The 22,013-nt window shown below is 36.6% G+C and overlaps 4 protein-coding genes across 4 annotated transcripts; 3 read left to right on the top strand and 1 right to left on the bottom strand.

The window, feature by feature from the left end:
* Positions 1 to 8,999: 8,999 nt before the first annotated feature.
* Positions 9,000 to 12,358, bottom strand: LOC115953915 (exocyst complex component SEC15A). The gene is made up of 2 exons (XM_031071742.1): positions 12,181 to 12,358; positions 9,000 to 11,545 (listed from the first exon to the last, which is right to left on the bottom strand). The coding sequence occupies exon 2, from the start codon at positions 11,539 to 11,541 to the stop codon at positions 9,172 to 9,174; it is 2,370 nt and encodes a 789-aa protein (XP_030927602.1). The 5' UTR covers positions 11,542 to 11,545; positions 12,181 to 12,358; the 3' UTR covers positions 9,000 to 9,171.
* Positions 12,359 to 15,863: 3,505 nt separating this feature from the next.
* Positions 15,864 to 16,379, top strand: LOC115951612. Its single transcript, XM_031068782.1, has one exon. The coding sequence runs from the start codon at positions 15,864 to 15,866 to the stop codon at positions 16,377 to 16,379; it is 516 nt and encodes a 171-aa protein (XP_030924642.1).
* A 472-nt stretch (positions 16,380 to 16,851) lies between these two features.
* On the top strand, positions 16,852 to 17,643 carry LOC115951611. Its single transcript, XM_031068781.1, has one exon. It carries the CDS (start codon positions 16,852 to 16,854, stop codon positions 17,641 to 17,643), a length of 792 nt encoding a protein of 263 aa, XP_030924641.1.
* Positions 17,644 to 18,883: 1,240 nt separating this feature from the next.
* LOC115951610 lies at positions 18,884 to 20,118 on the top strand. Its single transcript, XM_031068780.1, has 2 exons — positions 18,884 to 19,116; positions 19,680 to 20,118. Exons 1-2 carry the CDS (start codon positions 18,884 to 18,886, stop codon positions 20,116 to 20,118), a joined length of 672 nt encoding a protein of 223 aa, XP_030924640.1.
* The last annotated feature ends 1,895 nt before the right edge of the window (positions 20,119 to 22,013 follow it).

Here is a 22,013-nt window from a genome sequence, read left to right as displayed (position 1 = left end):
ACGACAGTTTTAGTTCGTCGCAAACTCTATTTGGTCGTCCAACTTCCTCGTATGAAGTTGAATTTGCGACGGCAATTATTAAGTACTTATGACGGAGTTTTGCTGTTGAAAATAAGTGTTAGCGACGGCCTTGTCGGCAATATAGTATTACCGACAAGGCTTTTGCCGACGGACGTCGACGGCTTTTTGCTGTCAGTAATACGAATTTGCGACAGCTTTTTGTGCTTTTGCGACGAACTTTGACCATCGCAAATAAGCTTATTTTTTGTAGTGTTGTTTTGTGCCAAGCTTTGCACCAAGTGGTATAAATTAACCTTAAAAAGCATTCATATGACTCTATAACTCTATCAAATTGTTTGTAAACTCATTTTATTTTTTATTATTGTTATTAATTATTTGGATTAAACTTATTGTATTGGCAAAACAAAAGAATTTGTGAGCATTTCCCAAAAATATTTTTTCAAAAAAAACTATTAATAACGTTTTTAATGCTATAACCGATGGTATAGTAAGCAAAATCAAATGAAAAAAAAAAAGGGAGGACATTGGAAGAAGAAGGATCAACTTTTAACCTATCAGGCTTAGATACCTTCAATACATTTCTTGACTTTTCACGTTCTCAATTTCTTGACTGTATACGTGCACTTTTTCGAGACGGGATAGAAATCCATTTTCCAGGCCTAGATACTTTTGGATTTACCAAAAACTTTTCATTAGAGCTTTTCTTCATTTGTTCCAAGTGATGACTAGTAACATTACAACAAAAGAAAATTAGTATATAAGTAAAAGGTAATTCCATAATTATATTGATGAAATGAAGAAGAATGACCCGGAGGTACCAAAGGAAGGACTAACGAACTACCTACAGTGGTATAGCACTCTACACCCTACACACACACACACTCACCATATCAATATACGTATACGTTGATAGCCTTCTGTAAAAGGCCCCTTTCTCTCTAGATAGTAGCTATTAAAAATAGTTTTTTTTCAAGCCAAACAATGGCAAAGTACTAGACGCGGATCCAGCTGCAAAAACAAGATGGAATATTCTTAAGATGCTTAGCTTCAACAAGTGCTTCAGTTGTTTAAAAGGGATTTAACAAGTCTTTGTTCTATGTAGAATGTTTAATGAGTATGCTTTGATTAGTACTTCAAAGTTCAAACAACATAAGTTTTTTCAATTCCAATGATATCAAGTTTAATATTTTGAAGACAATGTAATTCCAATCTTATTATATTAGCTATGAGTCCATCTCCTTTTAAGATTGCAAGAGGAAACGTAATAAACTCATTTTACTAAAGCTGGCATCAGAATTTGTGTTGTAGCAACCTAATACCTGAGTGAATCAAAGACTTGGGATAACTATTGTTGTCACTAGACTCACCACATTTAGACAAATTATGGCGTCAAAAACAATAAACAATAAGTAAGCACAGCATATTGCACTTTGTCTCCATACTAAACTACATCTTTTAATTAGTAATCAAATAGATTAAAACTCCTCTGCCAAAAAAAAAAGAAAAAAGAGAGACCTTAGAGCAAGAAAGAAAGAGAACCCTGAATAGCAATTGGAATCCAAGGATGGAGAATCAAGGGCTGATACAAAATATGGCAAGTTTCTTTGTTATTGTAAACTAAAGAACAATTTATGATGCTACCACTGCCATCTTAAACACTCCCATATCTTGCACATGATCAGTTTATGATGTCAATCAAAGAAACATCTAAATGGAATGAGAACAAAACTACATGCTACTCCCTGTCTCTAAATGATAATATTTACATTTTCTTTTATGATTGTCCCTAAATAATGGTCCACTATTAAAAAATGTAAGCATAATTTGTTACACAAAACCTTTGTTAATTCCATCAAATACAAATATATTTTCAATGTGAAAATTAAGAGTTTTGTTGGAAACTTGTGTGGTTTCAAGTGAACCTATAATAACAAAGTATTAGTTAAGACAATGACTCAAAAAGCAGCATCTATATTAAGCACAGTCCGTATTGCATTATTGACACCATGTAAGTGCTCTAACTAAATATGAAAGATATTTACTTCAATCCACTAAACTATAAATTACCAACAAAAAAAAAGGGTGATTGTACAAGTATCATTCTCATCAAATCATTTAGCCTGGTTTGGTAACTGACAAAACTTGATAAGAGCAAAGAAATTTATAAGACACACAAAAAGCTAAAGTTGTCTAATGTCTTTTGGGATTTGTAAGGGGCCAAAAAAAAAAAAAAAAAAAAACTTCCCATATTAACAGATCGAAATATTGAGAACCCCAATATGAAAGGATTTTTCTTTCTTGGGTTCCAAGTAACTAAACAATCTAAACATTCCCAAATAAAAAATTTCCTTACTTTTCCTTTTCTTTCCCAACCTTAACAATAACAAAATTACACTCAAGTATAAAGCTAAGCCTTATTCTCAAAAAAAAAGCATAAAGCTAAGCCTTGTGAACTTGTCTCTTATTATACCCATCAGAAGTTCAGACAAATCTCACACACACATATATGCAAGAGAATGAACAAAAACAGTATAAATAATAAAAGATTGAATTTTTCCTACTAGCTTTGTCTTGCTAGTGCCCCTTTTGATCAGTACCAAACACAATTTGCAAAACCAGAGAGAGAGAGAGAGAGAGAGATGGTCTCTGGGTATAGAATGTGAGTCTGGGACTGTTTAGACAAAAGCTTCATCCAATAAGTACATGGCATTTGTTATGCCAAGTAGCAGAAGTGGTATTATGAGTCTGAAATTAAAATTCTCACTAATATAGTAATATTCCTTTTTTTTATATTTTTTTTATATGAAAGATATTCTTAAATTTAAGCATTTCAATTTCATTTCAAGGGTGTAAATTCAAAGTTGAAAATCAAAAGTTATTTATTTATTTTTGTTCTTTCTATAGATAGAAAATGATGAAGATAATATGTCTCCTGCAAAGCTTGCCATGCTAACACAGATTTGGAATGAATTTGTTGCCGAAGCACAGGCCCTTGACACGTGCAAACAATGAGTAGAGCTTTTTTGTATTGTGAGAAACATGAATAGAGCATTTAAAGATCATTTTGTATTTGTTTCTGATTTTTGGATGGGGGATGGGACAGGGTTGAACTTTGAAGCTTGAACTGATATTATTTAGGGAAAATAATAAATAAATAAATAGTTTCTAGCAAGTTTATATTTATAGTTTTATACTTTTATTTTGCCAGATTAATTTTCATTTTTTTAAGTAAGAACATAATAGAAGGCTATTATTGTTTCACACCTCAAATGTGAAATGTTTCAAATAATTTCTTTACATATGATGTGAAGACAGCAAATGTTATTGGATGTGAAACTGAGAGAGTGAAATAATTAGCCTAAAATATTTTACATTTGAAAATACTTCTAAATGGAAGAAAGAGACAAGATTGATAAGATTTTTTTACTTTCCCCAACTATCTATCTATTAAAAATAAATTCATAAGCTTCAATATTATTTGTTATTATATATTCCGTTACTTTTTTTTTTTTTTTTTTTTTTTTTTTTTTTTTTTTTTTTTTTCAGATATCATAGTATTTGAATTTATGATTCCATAACAGTTGTACATTATCGTTGAATCAAAAAAAAAAAAAAATTATATATATATATATATATATATAGATGATCGATATTTGAACCCAAGTTCAATATCCATTGACAAGAAATTACTATTTGAACTAATGGGGAATCCAAAAAAAAAAAAAATGATTTGACTATTCTGATGTGCAAAACTATAGTTGTTTATAAAAATTTTGTGGGATTGGAAGTAAGGATAATGTTTTCTAGCACATATTTCTTGAAATATCTTATTACTTGTTTTGTTTATGACAGTGGCGGTTTTAGAAAAATTTTCATGGTAGTTATTAAGAAATTTAAATTATACAAAATTTCATTAAAAAAAAGAACTTAATATATTGACCAAAAAAAATAATAATAATAAAACATACAAATACATGGAGTTTTACAATTTCCTTTCATATTTTGAAATCGTTATGTGATAGTCTCATTATCAATGCTTGTTATGTGATAGTCTCATTATCAATGCTTAAACTATATCTCTTTTAAATTTTAGTTCAATAAAAATTTTATTGGGTTTTTTCTTTTTGTTTGAAATGACCTAATATATTGTTAAGGGGACCAAGGTTTAATTTTGTTGGGCCTAAAATAAATTTAGGGTACTCACAATTTTTTTTTTAAGGGTAGACAAATCATAAATTTTTTAAAATTTATATATAATTTTGGTTTATTTTCCCAGTCACCCTACCCCGGTTTATGATTTATCCATGTTCTTCATTTAGATTGAGAGCTAGATTGGTGAAATTTGTATGCAAAATAAGGTGCTACTGTTAAATCAAAAACCAATTATGAAAATGAGAGAAGCAACATGTAAATCTCTACAATAATGTCAATTGGCTTAGTTCACCAAAAAGAATATTTTTGGTTTAGTTACACATTTAATTTTTACCCAAATTTTGGTTTAATTAGACATTTAGTTTTTAATCTTTACCCATGTTTTAAAATGGTCCTTATCCTTTAAAATGTTTCATTTTAATACTAGTACTAAAACTCTTTACAAAAACTAGTACACAGCAATATTTATTAAAATAAAATAATAAATATACAAACACAACAAACAAAGATGATTAATTGAACTCCAACCCATGTCTTAAATCCCAAAACTTAATTTAATTATAGATGAGGATTGTGTTGAGGGGGCTTTGTTATTGAAGGCCAAGATCCGAGTCCAGTGGAGGTTTAAAGAATCTGCAAGTAGCTTCCAGTATGCCACGCTAAATGGAGAGATTCTGCTATCAGTGAGCTGTAGTGTGGCTTATAGTAGCACATTGCAAGCAAAGCCAAAATTATCAAGTTTTGCAACAAAAAGAAAACCCAATTGGCCATCCAAAATCAGCCAAGACCCAACTCAGTTCTCAAAGACCCACAAAAACTTTTATTAACCCAGCAAAACCCAACTGTCATCAACCAAAGCATCTCCTTGTCAAGACTGGACCACCATTACCAAAACACTAGCAAATCCTGAATTACTGAGTTCTGAGTTGCTGGCATACTTGATTTCACAGCATTGTCGGGCCAGCTGAAAAAGTAAGCCGTATCGAATGGGCACTAATCTGAATGAAGCTATAAAGGACAAAGAAGACAAAGGATTACAAACACTGCTCTAAGAATAAACAAGTCCGAGACTTCTAGCCTGACGTACACCTTTCCCCTCCTGTGCTCACTTCATTTCTATGTCCAAAGTAGCAAGGACCATCAACTTATATGCTGCCAATGAACAATCTGTCCTTCATATTTCCCCTGCAATTCTGAAAAATCGATTAGTTCAACAATTGAGATCACACCAGAAGATCAAATAAGATAAAAGGGACTAAAAATAATTCATGTCAAACAAAAATGAGTAATTTTTTAACAAGAAAAAAGGACTTGGGACCGTCTGCTGAAATAAACTGAGCTAGTTTTATCGAGCACAGATTGTTTTGCAGACCTTAGTACACAATCCTCACAAAGAACCTGCCCAGGTCCCATGCAATCCCTAGTAACCTACTTTGAGGACAAGAACTAATGACTAATACAAAGTCAAATGGTCCACTTGAAAAAATTCCGACAGAAGAAAGGTAAATTACAAGTAGCTTATACATTCTAATATGCTATTTAATAGACTTCTCTGAAAGTTTGGTAGTAAGCCGCAGTTGCCACATTTACTAAAGTGATAAAACTTACATGCAAAAAGAGGACTACAATTCAAGGCACATTTTTCAGCAAGACAGCTTTGCATAGAAGCTCAACTGCGCACTTGACATCAGGGCTCCAAGCATTGTACATTCCTCCCCTTTAAATTTCAAATAACACACTTTGAACCGCTTGAAAATACATTAAATTAGAAACATAAGGTATGGATGTTGTCAACTTTTGGACAATTAATGGATAAAAAAGGCGCTCCATTTATATGCTATTCTTTTTTCTCAAGGATTCATTCATTTAATTTTCAATAGTGCTTCACAGAGGTAGCCTTAAACATAATAATCAACACAAGACTCCGAAGCTCCCCTGTTACTACATCTAACCATAAATCCCAGACCATGGAACGTAGCAGTATGAAGTATCCATTTCATTTTGTTTTTTCAACAAATTCATTACTAGAGAAAGACCCTCTGGGCATTATAATCATCCCCTAAACTCTATAATAATTCCCAGAAATGACATAGCTGTCATAGTTGCCAAATTTTGGAGTAGCCTCAAGAAGTAGATTAGAATATAGCTTGTTGCTGTATTTTTCCCTTTAAAATTTTCCAACAAATTGATGGTAAAAGGATGAGACCAAAAACATCAAAACACATGTTCTTTTTTTTTTTTTTTGGGGGGGGGGGGGGGGGGGGGCGGCGCGCGGAACACATGTTCAACCCAATAATTTCAGAATGATTAGATCATCAGACATGACAAAGATTACAAATGATATTGCAAATCAGTACAATATAATATCCTCTTCTGGAGACACTTGAAAAATGAGACGGAAGCATTGCTGTGTCATGTTGAGGCTTTTCCACTTTTCCCCCCTTTGGTGAGGTTTTGTGAACACGATAACAAGTTCTTGTGAATTCCTTTGCTGCCACCGAGTTTATCTCAACATGCAAAAAATAAGCAGTGAGATGGACAAAGAAGTTATTAAAACCATGGTCAAATAAATAGAAATGTCAGAAACTGAGTATTTATCTATTTTGATTATAAACTCCCATTGAAGGAAGATGGAGGTTGCTTCCTCTAATTAGTAGTTGACAAATGGAGTAACTTCTTTCACTTGATCTCAACCAGGAAAAGTATCTAGAATGTTACCATCTTATCTCTCATTTTTACTTGATCAACAACGCAAATTTGACCATGCTGATGCTTTTTTTATATGGCACAAGAAGAAAGAGAGGCTATTAACTCGCAAGTCAAGATCTCCACACCCCCCCCCCCCCCCCAAAAAAAAGTCCAGCTCCCTAGGAAAAATATTAGATGAAGAATTTCAAGGAAAATATTCTCTACTGATTGAAGTAGATATAACAAGTGAAATCCAACCAATACATTCCACATAAAAAGCCAAGTTCATTCTTAATTCAGTAGATTTGAAACATGAAAACCAAAACAATTAGAGAGTCCATGAAGAAAAATTTAAGTCTAACTAAAGATTAAAATCATTTTCCCCCAAAACAAGAAGGCAATATTCCTAATGTATAGTTAGAAACTGGCATCTAGGGGGTGTTTGGTTTGTGTTTTCAAACAACAATTTTCAATTTTTAAACAACATTACACATATTTTCATATACCTTTTCACCCACTTTTTCACTCACACGTATTTCCACACATGTTTTTAAACAACAATTTTCAATTTTTAAACACAAGTACCAAACGGGCCCCTAGTATCTCTGTCTTTATTCCTAGAGAAGAATTAAATTATTGTTTATCCCTAAAATTTGCTATTACAATAGTCAGCAGATGAGCATCCTCAGCATTTGTGCATTCCTATATCAGTCAGATTCCCACCTTGTACCATTTGAAAGAAAGTGTACCTACAAAGGGTGCCTATCTGCAATACAGTGACCCAAAAAGAGAGATTAATCAGGTCCATGATTTGATTTATGAGGAAAAAAAATGAAAAGATGAAGGTCTTCAGAGACAAATTCCAGAACAGATAGGATGGTCACACATCTGGCCTTTTTTGCCAAATGGCATAATTTTAGGAAAAATTTAGGAAAAACACAACCGGCCAAATTTATTTGGTTATGTAGCACTTTTTTGGAACTCGAGTTTGATGAGTTCCAAGTGAAACTCGAGTTCTCCAAGCTCAAGTACCAAGCATTATGATAAACTCGAGTTCCAAAAAAGTGCTACATAAATAAGTTTGGTAGGATGCATTTCTCCTAAATTTTTCCTAAAATTATGCTATTTGGCAAAATTAGCCTCACACATCTAATTTGATCTCGGACTCTCAGGAACATAGAAACTTTTTGTTGCCACTCGACAACCCAATCAAGTAGCTCGCCATTAGAAAGCCAGAGGTACATTAATAACATCACTTCATCTATTACCTCCCTCAGAATAGATTTATCCCTGTTACCTAGCATCTAAACGATACTAAGAAGCAAGTCAAGAAGGAAAGAAACAAAGGAAAGAGGTATAAAACAGTGATTGCAAAGTAAATGAAAAGCAATGCTGAAGAAAGAATACCTTTGGCTGTGATTGTTAACATCAGCAGAAATATAAAGATAATGCTAGGTAAAAGATGGAGCATGACCTACATCTCCTTCCCTAAGGTAGTCTCATGCCCATGTCAGACATCTCTGCAGCAGATTGTTGAGCAGCTGCCTCCAGCATAAAACCCCATTCCATTAGCCTAAATTAATAAGGATCCTAAAACCAAATTCAGTAATTATTTGTGTATGATTATTGAATTACAAGCACATCCAATGAGTCTTGAAATCACTACCTGATCTTTACCATCCCTTTTAAGCTGGAGCTCATTGGCTGAATTTCAGTAGTTCTTTGACAAAATCTCTAGTTATAAAGTGTGAAAAGTAATATGAAGTATTACAAAGCAAGAAATGAAGTACCAAATGCATAGTCCGGAAGCATCTACATGGAGCTGTAATAAATCCATCTTAGAAGCCTTGATAAAGCATACATGGCTATTTCCTCATAGATAAAGAAGTGAGACTGAAAGCAAAGCTCTTGCAAGTTCTTTCTCAACAAAAATGGACTAACTTATTTCCCAGGAAAGAGCAAAGATAAAAGATTAATGCATGAAGTGTGTGTTTGGCATCAGTTTTAGCTTTTAGCTTTTATGTACATCTTTTTAAAACCTTACTTTTTCAAAGTACAAATATACTTTAGCATAGTTTAAGCAAAAAACTAAATAAGCTGATGCCAAACGCAATAGAAGTAAAATTGATAATGCAAAGAAATGTGAAGTTTTTTATTTATGAATATAAATCACAAAGCAATATAAAGAATCCTACCCATTCTGAAGATCAGCAAGGATAATAAAAAATTATATATTCAGCACAGATAATGGAAAAAAAAAAAAAAAAAATACACTCCCAATTCTGAGGCAAATATGTAATGCAAGCATTATCAGTTGAAGTCCTTCAGTCTTTTCTTCAGCGTGTCCATTGACCTCTTTCGAGCACTTTGCTTTGTATTTCTGCTTGAAAGGCTTCCAAAGATCCCATCAGAAGGATCTTTGAATTTCTCACAGATAGTGGCCACCTTCTTATAATCCAGAGCATTGTAGTGTTTCTCCCTTATCACTGGATTCATGAAGTTCTCAGGCTGGCTGCTCATCAAAAGGTTTATCAATTGCCGTGCTTCTATTAAACAGCCTCTAAAACTACCATCCTTATATATTTCACTCAAGCCAGTGCTAAGAAACCTCTCATCTGCAAAAGACTCCAGCATCTTTAGATAATTGTTAATACTCATAACAGCATTAGCATTGAACCTCCTGACACTATCACTCAGAAAAGCTGACACTATTGAGTTGGAAATATGTTCAAGAGCTCCACTACCAACCTTATGCAGAGCATCCATGGGTAAAATTTGCTGTGCTGTGGACATAAGAGTATCAATATAAATGATTACTTCATTAATATTCTCATTCCCATTCTGAGGTATTTCCTCTGAATTCCAAGTAATATTTTCAGTTAGCATCATGAACTCATCTAACTTGGTGTTCATCAGATTCAGCAGAGAAAGATAGGCTTCATCCCTTGAGGTTTTCAGAACCACCTTGGCAGTTAAACTAGCTTGAGGCCTCTCAACTGATCGGACCGGGATCCCACATAGTTGGGCTGCATGTCTAAGAAAAAAATCACATGCTCTTTCAAGAACAGATATGTTTGCAGCAATCTGCATGGCTTGAGACACGCCAATGTTGCCACCACTAATTGTATTAAGTATTGCTTCATTTAATACATCAATCAGAAGTTTGTCCAAATACTTTCTCACAACATCATAAAAATTAGAATGCACACCATGAGACAGGTAATCAACAGACCCTTTAACAAATGATCTGACAATGCGACACGCATCAGGTACCATGGAGGAGAATGGTGCAATATATGGAAAAGCTGGCATTATGTCTGAGATCTGCAGACCAAATGACAAGACATTATTCTCATAGTCAGTATCCCTTTTCATTACCATCTGCTCGTAAGTGTCATTTGCAATAACGTCAACAATTTGTTGTCGACACTCATCCAAAAGAAGCCCATGGAATTTGTCCCGGCTCTTGTCAAGCACCTCAAGAAGTGGACCCACTTGATAACCATATTGTCTAAGAGTAGAGCCAAGAAGAGTGACATAATCCTTCACAAGCAGAAGGTGGGTTGCAGAATCCATATGAGAGAACTGTTCCTCTAAAACTGATGTCATTTTCGCTAAAGCAGTTTCCCACATTGTCTCAACCTGATCAGCTGACAATAGCCCCCCAGCAGTCCTCAGGACCCGATCCTCCACTATAAAGTAACCAGCAATTTGAGCCAAAAATGTCTGATAAGATTCAACAAAAGGTTGTGCTGTAGATATTTGCAAGTCTGAACTGAGCTGCAAGAATCGATTCTTGTAGTAATAGTCATGAAACTGCCCTTGGAGTCCCAGGCAAGAGTGGATGTGATATGCTCGGTACAGAGGTGTCAAATCAAACTTCAAAACAGAATCTTCATCAATTTCTTCAACCTCTAATGTATATGCAAAATCTCCTAAACCAGAAACACTCTGTTCCTCTGCCTTCCTCTGGCGTTCCAGCATTTCTTCATCCCTCTGGCGAGCTGATGCAGCATGACCTATTGCTGTCTGTCCAATATCCTTTGCCGAACTCCTTACATGAACCAACCATTCATTAAATTGACTAGTAACTTTTTTTTCAATGTGCAATTTTATCACTGGAATTCTTTTCTCTATCACCATTCTTAGTGCCTTGACAGGGATACTCTGCAAATAATTCTTTTCAATCAAATCCACAGTTTTTAATGCAGGGTAAAACTGGCCGTCAGAAATATGATTGTTACTTTTGACACAAAGGTCCAACAACTGTACACAGATCTTAGCCATTTTGATAGCTCCAGTCACATTCTTTTTGATTGAATAAGATTCAAGAAGCTCCTCAAGTTTGATCAAAAGAGCACTGCCAACCTCTTGCAATTTGAAATTATCATTCGAGAGCTCACCTTTCAGCTCTTCGGCATCAACCAGCACACCACGAAGTTCATCAACAGCAAGAATGAATTCCTCATAATGGGTCTTGCAGAGCTCCTCGATTTCAACTTCTTTCTTCTTCACAACTGACTTTAGCTGGTGCAGGAGCACTTCAGGCCGCCCCATCTCAAATGCATGCCTGACAAGAGGTCCCACATCATCCCCATTCCCAATCAAAGTTGCAAGGACCAAGTCATCTCCTGTATCCCCATTTTCTGTGACAGTCCTCCTCTTAGGTTTAGCATCCATTTTTCTGATCAAAACATACAAATAAATACTATTACAAACAAAACCAAAGATACCCACAAAATTTTATTTTTCCCATCCCAATACCTTTTTCCATTTACTCAAATGGGTATTCTAAACCATTCACATATACCATTAAAAGAGTTTAGAAAGTTCATTTCCAGCAAATATTTAAATGGCGTTTTGAGTTTTTTCTCAAAACACATGAACATCAATAAGCAGACAATGGCAACCCACTATAAGATTTCATAAGATTCTAAATTCACAAAACAGAAAAATTCTATCCATCCGTAGATTTGATATATCAAACCCCATGAGGATCCAACACAAAAAAGGGAAATATTCTCCAATATCGGAAAAAGAAACCAAAAAGAGAAAGGAATTGAATAAAATGGGAAAACTTTGCTTGGAATGGCATTAGCAAATGGACTTATAATCATACCCAACAAATCAATCAATAATAGGCAATCATTACAAGCATCATAACAAAGAGATATCAATAGCTAAAACCAACAATCAACAACAATACACAAATCTACCCAACGGGTTAAACAAGCAAATCAAAGAAACAAAAAAACAAAACAATAAACCCATATACATTTAGTCAAAAAGGAAAAGTTTTTGATAGTGAAAGGGACTCACTTGACAGAAACAAAAGCTGTCTATACCGTTGAAAAGTCCTCCACAAAAAACCCTGAAACTAGGAAATGAAAATGAAATACTCCGCAGAAGAAAAATATGTTTCCCCTCTTCTTCTTCTTCTTCTTGTTCTTCTCGAAACCTATATATATATATATTTTTTTTTTCTCACTCTTGTTTTTGTTGCCGTCTGTCTAATCTGTCACTTTAGTTTCGCTACCATTTCTGTTTGTGTTTGTGTCCACCTTTGTTTGTTTGCTTGTTTGTTTGTTGGCACAAAGGTTTTTTTCGAAGTGGGGTATTTGATATTGCCACGCCTTGTTTTGCTTCATCCAATCCAAGGGTGCTACACAAATCAGCTTGTTTTGTGTTGTCATTCTCCCAGGTAATCTGAAGATTTATTAGTGGGTCTCATATTTAATGAAGCACATGTGCATTTAAGGATAATCATCATTAAACATTCTATGCTAAAAATGTACAGGGTTCATATTTGAGTGTATATATATATATATATATATATATATTTATTTATATAAAAGTAATATATTGTAAGAAAAAGTTTGATTTCTAAACTCATTTGGAAGTTGCTCCAATGTGATAATTGAAGAGATTATTTAGTATAGTTTTAGTCACGTAATTTTCTTAATAAGTTATGTGGCTTGTTTAATTTAAATAAGGGTAAAGTTTGGCAAATCTATTATTGAATTAAATTTTTTTATCCTTCATACTTGTAAAATATCCAGAAAATCAAATGGATAAAGTTTCGTTACAAAATTGGTTGTAACTTTAAGTTACAACCTTACTCAATATATATATTTTTTATTGAAGGTGAATTTTGATAAATCCACTATTGGATTACATCTTTTTCTTATATCCTCCATGCTTGTAAAATTTTTAGAAAATTAAACATCAATAACTATGTCATCAATAAACTGTTTAAATTGCAAGTTTTTATAGTTTAAAATTATGCATAAAATTTAAGTTTATAGATCACATAGTATATAATATTCAATTGACACAAAATTTGATAAGTGTATTAAAAATATGCAATTCAACGGTTAGATTTTCAAAATATATAGTAATGTTTATTTTATTGAGTAATGTTGTAGCCTTATGCTACAACTAATCTTATAGGTAAATTTGGTCCAAATCAAATATCAATAGTTATATTATTAATCAAATGTTTAAATTTGAAGTTTTTGTAATATAAAATTATGCATAAAAATCGAAAAGAAAATTGCATTCGATTAACATTAAATTTGACATTTGTGTTAAGAAAAACATAAGAAATATGCAATTCAACCATTAGATTTTTAAAATTTGTAATCACGTATAATTTGTCATATACTAGGTTAGAAAAGATAGCTCCAAATTGATTTGAAGTTAAACATTTTTTTTTTATGCTATGTATCAGACTTTCTTACATTCATCTATTATTATAAAATATTTATTTATTAAGAGAATATCGTAAATCAATAAAAAAGTATCATAAATTAGATTAGGTAAATAAAAAATTTGTACCTAGGTTTATTATTATTAATGTTCATTTTGTTAAGATATTATTTTTTAGATTGTGTAAATTGTTTATATTTTTACTGGGTTTTTTTTTTTTTTTTAATTTTGTTTTTATGAAAGTAGGTTGTTGACGTATTTATATATTTTGGTTTTATTTTTTAAAGCAATTTTTGTTAGAATTAGTTTAATGTTTATTATAATAAGCTATCAAAATATAATTATTCTAAATTTTAAAATCTAATTTGGAACACTTTGCGGCACAAAATTAAAGTATGTTAGTTTAATCTTATGTTGAGATATTATTATTACAGAACAGATTAATTCAATCTTCAAGTTACTCACTTCATATCATGTGCTACATATTTACTATATAAAAAAAATTAGATACTAAAAGTTGCGGTTGTATTAAGTGGTTATCTCATCTCTACAACAAGTAACTACACACTCATTAATTATCAAATTAGTTTATCTTATTAATTATTAGGATAATTTAATATAGCTAAAATTGTCTCACGTCCAAAGCTTCAAGAAATTAAAAATTCTATCTCACCTAAAATTATAATGTATTTTAATAATTACTAGGAAAGTTAATTTAGGTAAAACTCTATTAACTAAGTTTTAAAAAATTCAAAATTCTACTACAATTAAAACTTTATTACTAAAATTTTTAAAAATAAATTAATATTTATTTTAATCATTTTATATTTTCATTATGTCAAGTTGCTCAATGCATATATCTATTAAAACAATTAATTTAGAGTTTCAAATGGTTGGTTCAGTAATAATTACGATATTTTTTAATAGAGTAATGCTACAGTCACAAATTATTTTACAAAATGTTGATGTGGTCAAACTCTTATTAGTTTTCATCTAAGCCCACCATTAATATCACATTTTCATTTATCAATAATCACTCATCACATTAGCAGTTTGTAAAATTTTTTGTAAAATAGTTTGTATTTCTAGCATTATTCTTTTAAATAGTATTTGATGGTCCTGAATAGATATTCGTCCATCGTGGAAAGACGATAACAAAGGACGATACTGAGAACTGGCTAACAAAGACTCCACCATTGTCCCGCAGTTATGGTGAAGCGTTACACAAACGAACAACGGTCTTTAGCGCTGATGGATGATCATTCTGTCCATTTAATATCTTACATAGGCATTACGAATCCTGCAATGATTCGACCATCAAAGCAAGGCCAATGGCTAGAAGAAGGGATCTTATATATACCCATTGATGAAACCCAAAAAAGAGGTACACAAAGATAGTCTCTAAAAATCTATTCTGACTTAGCCATCGGAGGCATATAGGCAGACGCCACACTGATGTCCTTATTTTTCTTTCATTGGATTGTTTTGTAATCAGGTTAACTCGTGGATGGTTCCACTTTGGATGAATCCCTTAACTGACGATCCAGGCATCATCAATTTGGCGCCGTCTATGGGGACGAGTACTATTCAGCACGTGACTTGTCCCAATCAACTCACCAGTCCAGATGGAAACCAACACTAACCCAGATCCTGCCGCATTGGCTCTACAGATTCAGTCACTCGCAGCCACTGTGGAGGAACTTACTCGGCAAAACCAAGAAATGAGGCAACGGCTGCAGCAGGAAGATAACCGCACAGATGTCAATAGGGATGATGACGAAGACAGTACCAAGAAACGAACCAGCACCCCAAAAGAGGTGAGCTCAGATCTCCTCAGGGAGATGAGAAAGGAGATGGATGAGTTGAGAAAGGCCATCAAGGGAAAAACGGACCAAAGCTTGGAAAGAATAATCAGAAAGACGGACTCACCTTTCACCATGGCCGTCCAAGAATGTCCTATGCCTTCCAAGTTCCATCTACCACAACTAGAGCCCTTCGACAGGCTAAAAGACCCACTGGATCACTTGAATACCTTCCGGACGACCCTGGGTCTTCAACAACCCCCTGACGAGATTTTATGCCGCTCCTTTCCCACTACCCTCAAGGGAGCAATCAGGGAGTGGTTCAATAAGTTGCCAACATCGTCCATTGACAACTTCAAGCAGCTGAGCAGTTTCTTTATCCGTCATTTTGTCGGTGGGAAATGACCAAAAAGGACTGTCGACCATCTGCTCACCATCAAACAAGGAGAGAAGGAATCGTTAAGGTCTTATGTGACGCGTTCCACCCGTGGAATGCTGAAGGTAGACGAGGCAGATGATAAGGAACAGCTCACAACCTTCAAGGTAGGTTTGAAGTCCAGAAATTTCGTGGCTTCCTTGGCCAAAAATCCCCCCAAGACGATGGCAGAGGTGTTATTGAAAGCACAGAAGTATATGAACACCGAAAAAGCTCTGGCAGCCATTGACGGAGCAGAAAAGAGCAAAGAAAAGAAGAAGAAGAAGGAGGATGATCGAAGAGGGCAAAAGAGAGATAGAGCAGATCAACGTAATGATGAAGGGAATAGACGGAAGGAGGAAAAAAACCCTCGTCCAGTGAAGCTCACATCGTTAGTGGTGCCTGTCGACCAAATTCTGACCGAAATAAGAGACGAACCTTCTCTTAAATGGCCAAGGCCACTCCATTCATCACCAAATTTACACGACAAGAGGAAATACTGTCGTTTTCACAAGGATCATGGGCACTACACAGAGGATTGTAGAGATCTGAAGGAGCAGATTGAAGAACTCATATGGAAAGGAAAACTATAACAATATGTGAAAAGAGGAGATTCCAGTAAACACAACCAAAAAGGTCAGCACGGGGGCAATAAGAGGGACGAAGACCGACCATCGCCTCGTCCACAGAATGCATTAGGGAAAATAAGGACTATCGTAGGGGGCCCAACCACAAGGGGGGTCGTTCAAATCCCTCAGGAAATCACACCAAAGGCAGGTAAATGGAGTTCACAGCCTACCACCTTTGAAGCAAAGATGGACAAACCAGGACATGTACTTTTCAGAAGAAGATGCAAGGGGCATAAGGCAACCACATGATGACCCCCTGGTCGTTATGATCATGATCGAGGGGTTCAACACGAGGAGAGTTTTGGTAGACAATGGGAGTTCTACTGACATTATCTACCTTTCTGCCTTCCAGCAGCTACAGCTAGACCCAAAAAGGTTTCGTCCTTTCTAGTCCCCCCTCGGCAGTTTCAGTGGAGACAAGGTATACCCCAGGGGGATGGTAACACTGACTGTCACTGCAGGTTCATACCCCCTCCAGGTAACCAATCAGCATAATTTCTTGGTGGTAAACTCGCCCTCATCTTACAACGTGATCATAGGACGACCAACACTCAATCGCTGGAAAGCAACTACTTCAACATACTGCTTGAAGGTAAAATTTCCAACGAAACAGGGGGTCGAAGAGATAAAAGGGGACCAGGTGTTGGCACAAGAGTGTTACCAGGCTGTCCTAGCTTCAAAAAAGAACCATACGTGGACAATCGAGGAAAAAACGCCAGAGATCATTGAGAAGCTAGAAACGATAGAGCTAGTTGAGGGAAGTCTAGGGAAGACGACCCAAATAGGGACAACCCTAAGTCTCGAGGCGAAGGAAGGGATCATCAACTTCCTAAAAGATAACCTTGATGTGTTTGCTTGGAGTCATGAGGATATGCTAGGGATCCCAGCAAGCCTCATCCAACATCGCCTGAATGTAGACCTAGGGAAGAAGCTCGTCCAGCAGAGAAGAAGAGTCTTTGCCCCCGAACGAAACAAAGCAATAATGGACGAGGTAAATAAACTACTTGCTGCCAATTTCATTCGAGAAGTTCATTACCCTGAATGGTTGGCCAACGTGGTCATGGTCAAGAAAGCAAATGGGAAGTGGAGAATATGTGTCGACTTCACAGATCTTAATCAGGCCTGCCCAAAGGATAGTTTTCCCTTACCCAGAATTGATCAGCTGGTAGACTCCACTGCCGGACATAAACTCCTCACGTTTATGGACGCATTTTCTAGATATAACTAGATACAAATGGCTGAAGAAGATCAAGAGAAAACTGCCTTCATAACCAATCAAGGGCTCTATTGCTACTGGGTCATGCCTTTTGGACTCAAGAACGTAGGAGCTACCTATCAAAGGTTGGTGAACCAGATGTTCGAGAAACAGATCGGGAGAAATGTGGAAGTGTATGTTGATGATATGCTCGTCAAGAGCAAAGAGGAAGAAAACCACTTGGACGACCTCAAAGAGACGTTTAACGCACTCAGACAGTACAGTATGAAGCTGAACCCGTCCAAATGTGCATTCGGGGTTTCCTCAGGGAAATTCCTCGGGTTTATGGTATCGCAAAGGGGAATTGAAGCAAATCCCAAGAATGTCAAGGCCATCCTCGAGATGTCGTTGCCAAAGACGGTAAAAGAAGTACAATCTCTCATAGGAAGGGTAGCAGCCCTCAATAGGTTTGTCTCCAAGGCCACGGACAAATGCCTTCCCTTCTTCAAGACTCTGAAGAAAGCGTTTGCCTGGACGAAAGAGTGTGAAGCTGCATTTCAAGAGTTGAAGCGTTACTTGAGCAACCCCCCACTCTTAAGTTCGTCTAAAGAAGGCGAAGACTTATTCTTGTACTTAGCAGTATCTCTTACAGCAGTCAGCGCAGCATTGATAAGAGAAGAAAACAGGTTGCAACTCCCTGTATACTATGTCAGCCAGGCTTTTTAGGGTGCCGAGGCGCGATATCTGTGCATAGAAAAGATCACCTTCGCCCTAATAGTGGCTTTAAGAAAACTTCGTCCATACTTCCAAGCCAATCCCATCATAGTAATGACGGACCAGCCGATCAAAAAAGCGATGAACAAACCCGAGGCTACTGGACGGATGGTACAATGGGCTATCGAACTCAGTCAGTTCAACATAGAATATTGTCCACGAACAGCCATAAAAGCTCAGGCGTTGGCCGATTTCATAGCAGAATTCACCATCCCCGAGAATGTAGACGACCAAGAAGGCCTTTGGACGATAAGCATTGATGGATCGTCCACCCAGAAGGGAGGCGGAGCAGGTGTTGTTATAATTTCCCTAGAAAAAGACGTTCTAAAGTATGGAGTTCAGCTCAAATTCCCCATAACTAATAACGAGGCAGAGTACGAGGCCTTATTGACAGGACTAAGAATAGCTCGGGCTTGGAGTAGAAAATATAGTGCTCAAGAGCGACTCATAGCTTGTCATAGGGCAAGTTAGGGGAGACTTTGAAGCAAAAGAGACGAGAATGCAGAAGTACCTTAAATTGGCGAACCAACTGGTAAGTACTTTCCATCGCGCGGAGTTTGTTCAGATGCGCAAGTTTGTTCAGATCCCACAGGACCAGAATGCAGAAGCTGACGAGATAGCACGAAGTGCCTTAACGGACCACCAGGGGAAGTCGACCGATTGGAATATGGAAGAACAAGAATTTTCCAACATCGAAGAGCTTCAAACTTTCCCCTTGCACACACAATCAGGGTGGACAGATCTGGACAGATCCCATTCTATCGTTCCTTAGAGATGGACAATTACCATCAAGTCCTGAAGAAGCCAGAAAGGTTCAAAAACGAGCTGCTTGGTTCACAGTACTGAACGGTGAACTTTACAAACGGGGCTTCTCCCAACCCTATCTGAGGTGTATAGACGAAGACGAAGCCAGATATGTCCTGGAGGAGGTACACGGGGGAATTTATGGAGATCACATGAGGCATAAGTCGCTCGTGAGGAAGATCATAAGGGCAGGATATTTTTGGCCCACGATGCAGCAAGACGCAACGGAGTTCGTGAAGAGATGTGACAGTTGCTAGAGGTATGGGAACGTCCAACGAGTCCCTGGGGAAAAAATGACGACTATCTCCTCACTATGGCCCTTTGCACAATGGGGGATCGACATCATGGACCCTCTACCACAGGGAAAAAGATAGGTGAAGTTCCTACTTGTCGCAATAGACTACTTCATGAAAGTGGGTGGAGGCAGAGGCCTTTGCGACGATCATCGAGGCAAAGGTACAAAATTTTGTATGGAAAAATATTGTTTGCAGGTTCGGGATACTAAGGATGATCATTTCTGACAATGGTCGTCAGTTCGACAGCCACGGGTTCAGGTCGTTTTGCTCCAACCTAGGCATTAAGAACAAATACTCATCACCAAGACATCCTCAGGCCAATAGACAGATAGAAGTAACCAACCGAACCTTGCTCAAGATTATCAAGTCTCGGCTGATGGGGGCAAAGGGAGCATGGCCAAAGGAATTGCCAAGTGTCTTGTGGGCTTACAGGACGACGACACGAACACCAATAGGCGAAACACCCTTCAATCTGACATACGACACTGAAGCAGTCATCCTAGTCGAGGTAGGACTTACCAGCCTCAGGAGAGAGTTCTTCGACAAACAAGGCAACGACGACCAATTGAAACTGAACCTTGATTGCCTGGACGAAGTCAAAGACCAAGCCTTCCAAAGGATGACCAAATACTAGCAAAAGATGGCTGAGTACTGCAATCAGAGGGTAAAGCTAAAGAGATTCAGTATCGGGGATCTAGTACTCCGAAAAGTGACTCCTGCAACAAAAGATCCAACACAAGGCAAACTTGGTCTATCCTAGGAAGGACCCTACAGAGTCGTCCATTATTCGCGACAGGGCAGCTACCACCTAGAAGACTTAGATGGAAAAAGACTACCTCATCCCTGGAATGTTGAACATCTAAAAAGGTACTACGAAAAAGGAACCATAGCCTGATTGTATAATTTAATTTTCGAATTCTTTAACACAAATAATGTAATAGATGAATATTTGGAGTTTTGTAAGTTGTTATTTACGAGCATTATCCAGCAATTCGTACACTCCAATTGTCTCCTTCTCAAAAGACCAAAAAAGGTCGCCCAAAGAGATGATAACATTCCTCAAGTGGATGTACATCATCCAAATAAAAGACGATAAGATTCCTTAAGTGGATGTACATCGTCCAAACAAAGGAGACGATAAGATTCCTTAAGTGGATGTATATCGTCCAAATAAAAAACGATAAGATTCCTTAAGTGGATGTACATCGTCCAAACGAAAGAGACGATGAAATTCCTTAAGTGGATGTACATCGTCCAAACAAAAGAGACGATGAAATTCCTTAAGTGGATGTATATTGTCTAAACAAAAGAGGCGATAAGATTCCTTAAACGGATGTACATCGTCTAAGCTAAATGGACAATAGGATTCCTTAAGTGGACGTACATCGTCCAAATCGAAGAGACGATGAAGATTCCTTAGATGGATGTAAGTTGTCCGAACTAGAATGACGATGACATTCGTCAGATGAATAGACATCGTCCACGTATGAACGAAGGGAACATTTAAACAAAAACCCTCTAAGTCTGCATAAAAACGAAGGGAGCATTCAGAAATCCCCTAAGTCCACAAAGGGAGCACTTAAGCAAAAATCCTCTAAGTCCATGTATGGATGAGAAGAACATTTAAACAAAAAATCATTTTTCCTCTAAGTCCCCATAAGGACGGAAGGAATATTCAAGCAAAAGACGAAGACAAGACATCCACAATTGAGAACAAATAAAGAAAAAAACAACCCATATATAATATATAAAAATGCGCAAATTGTTCCAAAGCACCAAAACATACCAGGCATAAGAATATTGTTCAAACAAAAGCCCAAAAAACACACAGGGCACCCAAAAAAAAAAAGGGGGGTTGATGTGCAGTGTCTTCAAAAGTGAAGCCTAGTTAAGCCGGAGGTGCATCATCGCCGACCTTGTCGGCCACGGAAGGATCCTCGCCAGAAGGCTGAGCAGCTTGGGCCACCTCGTCTGCCTTAATTTCCTTATCGACAGCTTCAAAGTCCAAGTTTTCCAGATCGGTTCTAGGTCCGTGCTTCAATAAATACCTCCTTAACAGTTCAAAACCCTTGAAATACCACTGGAACAAAATGGTGTTGTATTCCTTAGTCGTCTGGAAGGCAAGGACGGCCTTAGCAACTGTAGCTTTCATCCTCTGGTTGGTCGTCACAAGAAGCTCGTCCTTCTGTTTCGTCAGCAGTTTCTCTACCTCAAGTTGCTCGGTCAGGACTTTCACTTGCTCCTTAGAGGTATTGTGAGCGTCCATAGCAGCTATCAAGTCCCTCTGCAGCCCCGAAGCTTCAGCCTCCAGAGCCTCCACTTTGGAAGTAGCCATGACTACCTTTTCCTCGTTCGCTAGAAATTGCGTAGTAAGGTGCATCGTCTCTCCCAACACCTAACAATAAAGGACACCGTCAAAACTTGAACTAAAAAAGAAAGGACTAGTGGAGTAACGGAAAAGTTACCTGGAAGAGCTTGTGAACATGCTGGCTCACCATCTCGTGGGAAGGCACTTGGGAAATTTGCTTC

This window comes from Quercus lobata, chromosome 7, assembly GCF_001633185.2.
Source record: "Quercus lobata isolate SW786 chromosome 7, ValleyOak3.0 Primary Assembly, whole genome shotgun sequence".
NCBI classification, from domain to species: Eukaryota; Viridiplantae; Streptophyta; class Magnoliopsida; order Fagales; family Fagaceae; genus Quercus; species Quercus lobata.
The sequence above is the reverse complement of the archived record's forward strand: the minus strand, read 5'-3'. Positions and strand labels throughout refer to the sequence as shown.

Bases quoted from the DNA above. Each gene is read 5' to 3' on its own strand.
- LOC115951610 (XM_031068780.1), top strand. From the start codon at position 18,884: ATGCAGAAGTACCTTAAATTGGCGAACCAACTGGTAAGTACTTTCCAT. The intron at 19,117-19,679 runs GTGGACAGATCT...TATTGTTTGCAG, and splicing joins CCCTTGCACACACAATCAGG to GTTCGGGATACTAAGGATGA.
- LOC115951612 (XM_031068782.1), top strand. From the start codon at position 15,864: ATGCTGAAGGTAGACGAGGCAGATGATAAGGAACAGCTCACAACCTTC.
- LOC115953915 (XM_031071742.1), bottom strand. From the start codon at position 11,541: ATGGATGCTAAACCTAAGAGGAGGACTGTCACAGAAAATGGGGATACA.
- LOC115951611 (XM_031068781.1), top strand. From the start codon at position 16,852: ATGGTAACACTGACTGTCACTGCAGGTTCATACCCCCTCCAGGTAACC.